The sequence below is a fragment of the Pogoniulus pusillus genome, chromosome 7 (genome assembly GCF_015220805.1).
Source record: "Pogoniulus pusillus isolate bPogPus1 chromosome 7, bPogPus1.pri, whole genome shotgun sequence".
Taxonomy (NCBI): domain Eukaryota; kingdom Metazoa; phylum Chordata; class Aves; order Piciformes; family Lybiidae; genus Pogoniulus; species Pogoniulus pusillus.
Genome location: NC_087270.1, coordinates 6,012,164 through 6,023,508, shown reverse-complemented (window position 1 = coordinate 6,023,508; position 11,345 = coordinate 6,012,164). Strand labels below are relative to the sequence as shown.

Below are 11,345 nucleotides of genomic sequence, written 5' to 3'. Positions count from 1 at the left end.
GACCTCCCCTGGCACAACTTGAGACTGTGTCCCCTTGTTCTGTTGCTGGGTGCCTGGGAGAAGAGGCCAACCCCCACCTGGCTACAATGTCCCTTTTTAAAGAATGTGAGGCTTTGGCCTCCAGTGTAGCCATTGCTAAAATAGCTACAACTCTAGAAGAAGACTTGGAAGCTCATGGATTGTCTTCCAAAGTTTGGAAAGTTCAGAACAAATTGACCATTGCATGAGAAACAATAGTCGCCCATAAACTATCTTCGCAATCAACATTCTGTGTTCTGCTCTCAGCTGGGTTAGTATGAAAAGTGGAATGACCCCACCAAAGCAACAGGATAGCTTCGGACTGTCATCAGCATCAGAAGGCAAAATGTGGTTTTCCACTCTGCCTCTCAGGCTGCAAGAATGTCTGCTGCGAAGTTCCCCTCGGTCGCAGCTCACCAGCTTGGCGTTCCTCTCAAATCAGTACAGCTCTGTGTAGCTCTGATCAGAAGAGGAGGAACACTGGGTTACAGCTCAGCGTTATTTTATCTTTGAAAGTGATGATAAATTTCCCCCCCACTGAAAACTGAGAGCCCTGTGCACCTTTGTACCTATCAGGGACCATGAGTTTGAAGCAAAAGAGCTGTCATTCTGAATTTGCTGGAGTGGCATGCAGTACAAAGCAGATTGTGCCAGGCAGACACTACAGATAGAACAAAATAATCACTTTTAGCAAACAATCCTAACTCAGAGTCGTGTCACCAAGATTAGAAAACTCTGGAGGAGTGAGACTGGGGCTTCATGCACGGACTTCTGCTACCATACTGAATTTCTGGCTGGAAATGCATGTCTCTGTTTTAGCCTGCCCTTTTTTGAGGCTCTTAGAGCAAATTTCTCCTGGTGTGACCCGTCTAGAGCCCAACACTAGCAAAGCACTTCCTCCTGCCTAGAATTCATGTGTAGTGACAGCTTTCTTTTGCCTACCCAAGTTTCCTAAGACAGCAATTATAAAGGAACTGGCAATCATACAGTCAAGACAACAATATCCTATATGGTTTGGTTAGTTGTGCCAAGTTGCTCTGCTTGCTGGAGTCAAAATGCTGCCCCATTATTGATACATCATTATGTCCTCACCAACTAGCAGATCCATTGGGCATTTTGGCACTAGCCTCACTCTTTCAAGAGCTGCCTGCTCAATTGATCATTCACTCTCTTTCACTTTAAACACTCAGCTCCAACAGCATCATGCAAATTTTATGCAAAGTAGCATCTGCAAGTCTGACATACCCACTAAGGATTCCCTCTCTTGCACTAAGTTAAAAATAAATGCCTTATAAAGTCTTGGGCCTGCTAAGACATAATATGCATTCAAAAAGGCTTTCAAATATGACTAAGAGCATCTCTCCTTTATGGTCAAATTCCTTTTCTTCCTCTCTGTCACATTTTCCTCCTGCCTGAAAGATCTTGATAGTACTGAGGAAAAAAGGGTCCTTGAAATAACCTACAGAAAAACTAGGTCTATATGTTCCCAGCTCTCTTAATCAAAATTTAAGTTAGCTTTCCATTTTTAAAACTCCAAAGAATACAGGTGGTGAGATAGCCCCAACATGAAACAACTAAACCAGTAAAGCAGACTCATTTCTAATACTGATTGTAAATAATACTAGTTGAGCCAGATCTTAGGTTCGGATTTCAAAGGGTCTCCACCACCCCCACACCAGAGCTGCCTTCAATTTTGTTCAGGGAGAAGCAGATTTGTCCCTGTCCAATAGACTTGTGCAGGCAAAGTCATAGGGATGCCAACCAGATACGCATAATGATAAAGTATATCTTAAGGCAACAAGGAAGAGAGTCTGTAAAAGGGGATACTGAGCCACTGCTGAGGTCAGTTAGGACTTGCTGAGCCGCTTGGCCACATCTGCATAGGCTTGCTCAATTTCCTTGTCTGCTGCACAAGTGTTGGTGAATTCATCCCTGGCATAGGCGTTCTTCAGGTACCGCCACAGCCCTGCCATCTCTGCTGGGAACTCGAAGTTGCGGTATTTCTTTGTCACAATCTAAATCAAAGATAAAACAGAGGTTAAAAGCACCTTGTTTGTAATCATAGAATCATAGAATCAACCAGGTTGGAAGAGACTTCCAAGATCATCCAGGCCAACCTAGCACCCAGCCCTAGACAGTCAACTAGACCATGGCACTAAGTGCCTCAGCCAGGCTTTGCTTGAACACCTCCAGGGACGGTGACTCCACCACCTCCCTGGGCAGCCCATTCCAATGCCAATCACTCTCTCTGCCAACAACTTCCTCCTAACATCCAGCCTAGACTTTCCCTGGCACAACTTGAGACTGTGTCCCCTTGTTCTGTTGCTGGTTTCCTGACAGAAGAGACCAACCCCCACCTGGCTACAACCTCCCTTCAGGCAGTTGTAGACAGCAATGAGGTCACCTATATGGCCAGATTCCTTTTTAGAGAGCTTCTTACTCTTTCTTGTCACACAATTAATAGCAAAGGAGAGAAATGTTTGGAGACCCAGGGCTTTTAACTAGAAAAGCCTGAAAAGTGACCGTTGGTTCTTCCCTATCTTGCAAGAATGCTACTTGGCCTAAGTACACTCAAAATCAATGACCTGGTTATTAATGTCACCAAATGATGACTTTTATAGTAACTGAATTTTATTCAATTTACCATAATGTGTTTTTTTTTGGGAGGTTTTTATGGGACTTATGTACATCACTTAGAGCTGAGACAGAAATAGTTGATAGGTCAAATCATAAAAAGCAAGAGAGATTTAAAGGAAAGGCATCAGTTATACTTAGATATAACATAATTTCATATTACATTTATATTTAGCATTATATGACATTTTACATATATTGTATTTCTGTTTATGTAATCTATTTTGCCTGACTAATGGTGTCAGAATATGTAACCATCTACAGCTGTTGCAAGGTTGTATCAGGGAAAGGAAAAAATCAGGGTATGAGAACCATGACTGAAAAACCAAGATGAGTTAGCAGACATTAGAAGCAGGAGTATGAGGATAAACTGGGGGAGAAATGGTTATTTCAAGACTTATTAGACCAGGAAATTGTCTATCAAAGGAAATTTTCGATCTCTAAAAACACTCAGGCATTCATTCAGGAAAATAGTTAAGTGTGCACTTAATTTTAAGCACCTGTATAATCCCATTGAAGCCAATGGGACTAATCTGTGCTCAAAACTAGTTGGTTGGTTAAGTAGCTGGCTGGGTTGGGACATTTCAGTTTTCCTGTAAGAATACACCATATAGAATAATCCTGTGGTGACAGAATGAACTAGCTGATAGGAAGGGATGGATTAGCTGATTTAATAAGTGCTTCCAATCTCTAATTTTTCTGACAGTATAAAATCGTTCCTGGGCAAAAAATTACATACATATGTGCCACAGAGTCCCTCTCTATTTTTAAAGCACATGGCAGAGCTGTTTTCCATCTCAGATTTCTTAGGACAGTCATGTTTGCAGAAATTACTAGGATCTGGCTTTATTACTAGGATCCACTTGGTATTTGCAAGTCCAAATCCTGTCCTAAACTGCATCTAATTAAGCATTCTTGCCTTCAGGGATGCTTCACACACATGGAGAAGATAAAACCTGCTGGGCAACTTAAGTCAAGGTTTTCACAATTTCCAGAACACATCTTCCATCAAATGAAAGTGTCTTCATAATTTACCTGTTTTCTTCTATCTGTAAAATGTTCTTTAGGCAATATTCCATGGGTATGCTTGTCTGAGAAAGATTTTTACTTCTCTTTTGACATCTTTAATTTTGTCCCAAGGGGAGAGGAACCAGTCAGTGGCCACACATTTATTGCAGACTTCTGATTCCAATATTGCAAGTCAAGATGAGGCAAAGTAAGAGCTACACTTTTAAGGACATTATCAAATTTCCTACCTGGTAACTTATACACTTTTCCCCCACCCCTCCCCTATATGTGCAGTCAGCTCCCAGGCTCAGTTTATGTTTTGGCCCAGGGAGCCAAATTAGATGTGTGACTTGGCTTTAATTCCTAACTCCTTTGCTTGCCAAGGTCTGCTAGGTACTTGCTTTATTCTAAGGAAACATGTAATCTGATAAATTAAATAGATGTAATCTTTAGAAGTCAGGATGATGCACACCACTTGTACTATACCAGTGACTATTGTATGTCTTAAATCCTGGACCTCAACAGTGACTGATTTTGAACTACTCTGTGTGAAATACCAGATAGATTGCTGCTCTTAAGTTACAAATGAGTGGGAACTGACTAAAATTGTTACATCTCTCTTAGGAAAAATGGGAGTTACTTCATAGGAACTGTGCTGTTACTCGCAGAGGGTGAAACTAAAGAGATGGGATGCCTAGATCTTAATATTGTCTTTGCCATTAATTAGTGATGGAACAATTTCCCCACGTACTAAAGATAAGGTTGCTTAAGTTTTGCTGAGAAGCCAAAGTGTGTTATAGAGTCTGCTGTTCTAGAACCTGAGATGCCACTGCAAAATACACATGGCTTTAGCCCACAGCTCTTGGAGCTGGGCATCCTTTGACACACTTCTTTGACCACAGCATGACATTTTTTTACCTTGACAACATGGAGTTTGGGCAGAAGGTTGCAGTCAGCAAGTGTCAGGTCATCTCCATCCAGAAACTTGCGTCTAGACACTTTCTCCTCTTCAGTGCTGTTTGCATCAATCTCCTCAGGCAGAGGGGTTCTCAAGTAGTCATCCAGCTTCTTCAGAGCCTTCACCAAGCCTCTTTCAAGGGCTTTCCAAAAAGCAATGAATAAGAGATTGGGGTATAGTAAGAGTTATTTAGAAGCACTCATTGTCAACAGCTATGGTAGTAGATGGGATAAAAGACAAGAACCATTTCTTTGTTGCTGATTTGTGCTCCAATGCCCACTTGATCTGATGACAAGGCCCAGTAAAGCCCAGTGAACTGCAGCTTTGCCTGCTGATACTTTATTTTTCTAGGCATCCAGCAGATGCATCTTAGCATCTGTAATGAAGCAGAATTTTCCAGCATTACTTCAGCTCTAAGAAGTTGTAGTTTTACTATTTAAAAAGCCTTCCAGGGCAACTAAAGGCAATAGCACTAATTCAAAAGACACTAACCAGAGCTCTGTGGAGCTGTAAGATACACTGCAAGTGGAATGAAGGCAGTATGATGAGAATTAAATGCAACACTACACAAAATAGATGAGATGAGATATTGCCCTCACTTCAGCTTCAACTTAGGCACAGATTCTCTCTATGAAATGTCATGAGAGAGGAGATAGTGGAATTCTCATTTCGATTACTAAAGACCATGTCCCACACTACTGCTGGCTACAACAAATTTCATCTTTAGATTTAGACATAATATGCAGCAGAGTGCAGTTCTTCTACTTAAAATATCAAGGCAGGCACAGAATTTGTGTTCTTTACTGGCATTATAACAGAAAAAAATGTTATTCCAATAATGCACTTACAGAAAGCTGCATAACTGTACACAGGTTCACATGTTATTTAAACTGCAAATACCCTGGGGTGAGAAGGGACTTTTGCATCTCTGTTTGAAGGGTTACAAGCACGATGGGGTCCTGGCCCCTGAGAAGTGCCCCAAAGTGCTAAAGCAATATAAATAGGAAACAGCAAGAATTTACAATGTGAAAAAATAACAACATGACTTGTGGGCTTAGGGCCAGAATTTCAGCTGGTGAAAATTACCTGCAGTGATTTATACCTGCTGCAGATCTGGCCTGGAGTCAGCATTTAAGGCGTAATCCTGTAAAATCTTACATCTCTGAGTAACTTACTGCCATTTACCTAAGGAGAGACTACTCAATGCATCAAGTTACTCAGGCATTGTAGCACTACAAGGGCTATGAAGATAAATATATTTATGGAGCACAGTGTAAGCTTCAAAAGGCTGTGGCAATCACCCTGTATAAAGCAGCTTGCTGGCACAGGTAGCTCAGCTGGCTCTGTTGTCAGCCACCCCTGTGTTTTTGGCACAGAGAGAAAGGCAGCACGTAGAGGGCCATTGAGAAAGCCAGAGCTAAACACCGCAGAACATGATTTCTCTGCTGCCCTAACATCCATTAAACATTGTGCCAGTGGTGGAAGTCAAATTAAGCTGCCTGCTGTCTTGCTCCCACTGAAGCTTCTTGGCCAAGCACCAGGGAACCATACCAGCTCTTTTGTGGCTGACTCCTAGACACAGTGGCAAATCCTGGCTTAATTGATTGACTGGAGAAATGACTGTGATCCAACTGAAAACACCCCAACAAACATAGCAGGGAGGGAAAGAATTCTATTTCTGAAAGCGACTGAAGTGCTGCCATCCATAAAACAAAAGTGTTGCCATCCCTTATTTAATCAATTCAAATTGAATTCTGACACTGACGTTCTGCCATCAGATGCCGGCAGTGGTGTCTTTAATTGTCTGCAGCTGCAGCTCCACCGCACAACTTCTGCTGAGGGGCAGCAACTGCCACAGCCTGTAATATCTCCCCATGTGGCAACACTCACAAGGTTTAGCAATCTCTTGTTGGTTTGACCCACACCACCTGTGGAATAGACAGCTCTCCTCTCTGTCAGCCTTGAACTATGTCCTCTTACAACGAATTCATTTAGCGAGAGAGAAATCAGTGTGTTGTGATTTAATTCAGTTCTGCTCATCCAGATTTTAGAGCACTGGCTGAACACTGAGCATTTTCCAGTGTCCTTGTCACCCAGTAGGAATGTCAGTTTTCTGACTTATCTCTACAACACTTTTAGTATCAGTTGTCCATTAGATGCTTCCCAGTAGCCCATGGTGTCAGTTAGGTGTGAGCATGAAGATGTGAGTGGCAGGTAAGATGTGTTTATATAACTTCTCTGGAACTTATTAGGGTTGGGTTTTGGGGTTTTTTTTCTGCTCTTACTGATATATCAAAGTGTGTCATGGCTGTCTCAAAAACAATGTCTGGAGTGAAGCCTCTTTGTGACAGTGGGAAAAAACATCTCTCTGAATTCATACTTGGCCCATGCATACGGCAGCTTTAGGCCAGAAACAAGCGTATGTTCAGAGTTCAAGGCAGCTGTGACCTAATTCACAGGCTCTGCTGGAACTCACAGGATCCTGGCATCTCATAGTGAAATCACCACATGATCAAGACCAGCTTATATCCTTATAGTCAAGAACTGGATCATTACTGACACCAGTGATCCCATTTAACTAATCAAAACCTGTCAGATCCTAGTAAATCTTTCAGAACAGTCATAAAAATAGAAGAATCATAGAATCAAGCAGGTTGGAAGAGACCTCCAAGATCATCCAGTCCAACCTAGCACCCAGCCCTAGCCAGTCAACTAGACCATGGCACTAAATGCCTCATCCAATCTTTTCTCGAACACCTCCAGGGACGGTGAATAGTGAACAAGGGGGATCTGCCTTTCTCTGACCTGAATAGTGGCAGCTAAGAGAATTAAGATCCCAAACCTGCTACTTCCAATGGAGTTTAGATGCACAGGATCAGATTTTTTAAAGCCTGACAATTGTTTTCAAGGCATTTTTTTGAAAGCCATGTGCAAATACCCATGTTAAAACCCCTATATTATAGGTTCCCTGACATGTTCAGATATTTTTATATCATCTGTAGTCTTATTTTCCTTGAGAAAGTGCTCAGCAAGCCCCCCCTATCCCTCCTCCCCACCCCCAAATCAGAGGATGCATCAAATAATCTCAAAAATATTGAAGCAAGAGACATCTGAGACACATCTCAGAGACAGTATCACAGTATCACCAAGGTTGGAAGAGACCTCACAGATCATCAAGTCCAACCCTTTACCACAGAGCTCAAGGCTAGACCATGGCACCAAGTGCCACGTCCAATCCTGCCTTGAACAGCTCCAGGGACGGCGACTCCACCACCTCCCCGGGCAGCCCATTCCAGTGTCCAATGACTCTCTCAGGGAAGAACTTTCTCCTCACCTCAAGCCTAAATTTCCCCTGGCACAGCTTGAGGCTGTGTCCTCTCATTCTGGTGCTGGCCACCTGAGAGAAAAGAGCAACCTCCTCCTGGCTACAGCCTCCCTTCAGGTAGTTGTAGACAGCAATAAGGTCACCCCTGAGCCTCCTCTTCTCCAGGCTAACCAATCCCAGCTCCCTCAGCCTCTCCTCGTAGGGCTGTGCTCAAGGCCTCTCCCCAGCCTCATCGCCCTTCTCTGGACACACTCAAGCATCTCAATGTCCCTCCTAAACTGGGGGGCCCAGAACTGAACACAGTACTCAAGGTGTGGTCTAACCAGTGCAGAGTACAGGGGCAGAATGACCTCCCTGCTCCTGCTCCTGCACCCAAATGTCTAATGCTGCTGTAGGTGGGAGAATTAACCTTCTGTTTGAATTCACCAGTCAATGCCCCAGAAGAGAGAAATACCAAAAGCAGGAGATTTTTTTGTTCTTTTTATGAAAACTTGAAGGAGTTGTGAGTTCATTTTATTGAGCAAACTCAGCAGAGAAGGATTTCATTCTAAACTTCCCACACTACATCTAGTTGGTGAAAATCTGAATGACTCTCTACGTTGTCTCCACTGAGAACACAGGGGATGGCAGGCACTCACCAAGGCAGTAGTCTTGGGAATGCTAGTGACAGCATTCAAAGACTTTAAAAGAAGTGACTAAAAGATGTGACTAAAAAGTGACTGTTGGTGAATGAATTTCATAAATAGCTAAGCAGCTTATTCCCTCTGCAACTTATCCTCTTGGAAACATCATTAAATTAAAAAAAAAAAAAAGGAAGAAGGCAATGGAACTGAATTATTGTGATTTAACTCAATTTTGCTGATAACAGCTGAGGCTCCACTGCAAGTCAATGAGTGGGATTAATCTTCCCTGAAGTGAGTACATTAAATAAGTAGGTTTAAATTCATAGAATCATAGAATCAACCAGGTTGGAAGAGACCAAGATCATCCAGTCCAACCTAGCACCCAGCCCTAGCCAGTCATCTAGACCATGGCACCAAGTGCCTCATCCAGGCTTTCCTTGAACTAAACACCTTCAGCTTCCTCTGTAGTCAATGGAGTCTTCTGCACTTGCATTAGGTTGCCCCTAAATGAGCTGTGTGGAGAACTTTTCCTGGAGTATATAATCTCAGCCTTGCATTGTCTTGGTATGTCAGAGTGGTGGATTCACTGTTACAACACCAAGTGGAGCTCTGCCTGAGAGTGTGGCTCTTAGATGCTTCTGAAATTTGTACCTCTGATTACTTCTGCACCCTGCAGGCTGTCAATATGTGGCCCTGTCATCACATTACCCATGCAACAGCTACTGTGTCTGAACTCCTGGCAATCATCTTTTTGGACAGTGAAAACACCAAATCCAAAAGCACCATCACTGTATTCCCTCCATAGCTGTGCACTGCGGCCGCAAGAAGCCAGCGGTGGCAGGATCAGGGTACTGATGAGAAGACTCAGTACAAGTTAGGTGCATGTAGTACAATACCCTTTATTGAGGCAATACAGCAGCTTATATGCTACTCTGGACGTGGCACTTGGTGCCATGGTCTAGCCTTGAGCTCTGTGGTAAAGGGTTGGACTTGATGATCTATGAGGTCTCTTCCAACCTTGGTGATACTGTGATACTTGGAAGAGGCATGCATAACCAGCTTAGTTTGAGACTGGTACATGTGGAAAGTGCAGATTGACCCAAGGTTATGTGTGTGGCACAGATAGGTTAATCTATATCAACAGCCTGTAAACTCTGTCCCCTGCAGCCAGCAGGCTCTGCCTCCTGCAGCTATGTGTGTGGGGGTGCCACCCGCTGCCTGCTATCCTGAGTCCAAGATGGACTCAAGGACACTTTGCAGCACAGGTATGCTTATTGCTTACCAGCCCATGTCCTGTTAGCAAGAAATTCTCCCACAATGCATTTAATACAACTTCAAATTTCATGAAGTTCTACCGGTGTATACACAAAATCCACAGTGGAATCATCCCTCTCACCCTTCACTAGTCTGCTCTGGGCTACTTACATAGCCAAAGACAACGTAGAGCAATCACAGCCCTGCTGTGTAATCCCACCAATAGTAAACAACTATATTAATGAAAAAAATCCCTGACAAGCTCTTTCTGATTTTCCTTCTCTCTCCAAAACTACATTTTTATACAACTTTACTTAATAGTCCTGAGTTAGAAGCCAAAAAAATAGCACTTTCCAACCTCAAAGCAACCACAGAACACTTAATGAATGAATTACCATCTGTCAAAGGCAGAGGGTGAGGTTCAATTTAGCTGATGATACCTAATTCACAATGACGCTCTGTTTTCAGCAAAAGGTTACTTGATGCTGAACAATGAGATTAACAAATCCTGACATGCAGAGAAATACAAATAACCTAACAACAGTTAATAATTGGCAAATCTGTGCTCTCGCTTACACTGACATAAAAGGGGAGTAACTCCGCATTGTCAACAAGCTATTCCATATTTACTCCAGCTCAACCAAGACCAGACTTTGGCTCTGTTACTCATCTCTTCAAGCAAAAACTTCCTTAAACTATTAGCCTGTGCAACTATTTCCAGGGGACAAAGAGAAATCCTTGTGTCTTGAAGTACTTATACCACGACTGAACAAAACACTGGGAAATGTAATGTGTGGAGCACTTCTGCAAGTCAAGAGGAGGGCCAGATGACAAAGATTCATTACTAGGTATGCAGGGTGAAATTTTGGCCATATTGAAATCCATGGGAGTTTTGCTTTAGTAGGATTAGGATTTCACCAGCAGCTTTTAAAGCCAAAAGGAACTGTTATAATCAGTTAATCTGACCTCTGAAGCAATAACTGGCCATAAAAACTTCGAGCGTCATCTGTCATTTCCAACTCTACTTTCTGTGGGTCAAATAAGGCTGAAGCAAAATGGAAAGTAACTAGAAAGTAGTAAAAGAAAAAAAAGGTTTGGAAAAAGTAAAACAAATTCAGGCTGCTCACACCCACAGCACTTGCAGAGGTCAGACAAGGACTCTTCTTCCCCTTTCCTGAACTCCAAATATTTCCTTCCTTATTTAACACTGGGACAAGGAGAAATAGCAAAGCAGACAAAACACATAAACACCAATCTCTGTGGCCTGCAAGAGCCACTGGAAAGCACATAATTTCATACTAAAATAGTAGGCTAGGAAAAGCTGAGTTACCACCATCAGAGGAGACTCTCTCTCTCATTCTCATAGGCAGGCTGGCTACCTAAATTTAAACCAGCCAGAATTAGGTGCAATGACTCCTGTTTCATGTGTCTGAGGATTTGCTGGATGAGGATTTTACTTGACAGTTATTATGCAAAGAGGTACAAAGCACAGAGGGCACAGTAAGTGCAAGATGAACAATTCATT

General features: G+C 42.7%; 1 protein-coding gene across 2 annotated transcripts in view; it reads right to left on the bottom strand.

Moving 5' to 3' along the window:
* Positions 1 to 1,655: 1,655 nt before the first annotated feature.
* Positions 1,656 to 11,345, bottom strand: part of CLIC5 (chloride intracellular channel 5) — an 82,239-nt gene continuing 72,549 nt past the window's right edge. For both annotated transcript variants that reach the window (XM_064145774.1, XM_064145775.1), the window contains exons 5-6: positions 4,579 to 4,760; positions 1,656 to 2,033 (exon numbers count right to left, since the gene is read on the bottom strand). In XM_064145774.1, coding sequence (XP_064001844.1) covers positions 1,866 to 2,033; positions 4,579 to 4,760 — 350 coding nt within the window. In that variant the 3' untranslated portion in view covers positions 1,656 to 1,865. The remainder of the gene's footprint in view (positions 2,034 to 4,578; positions 4,761 to 11,345) is intronic.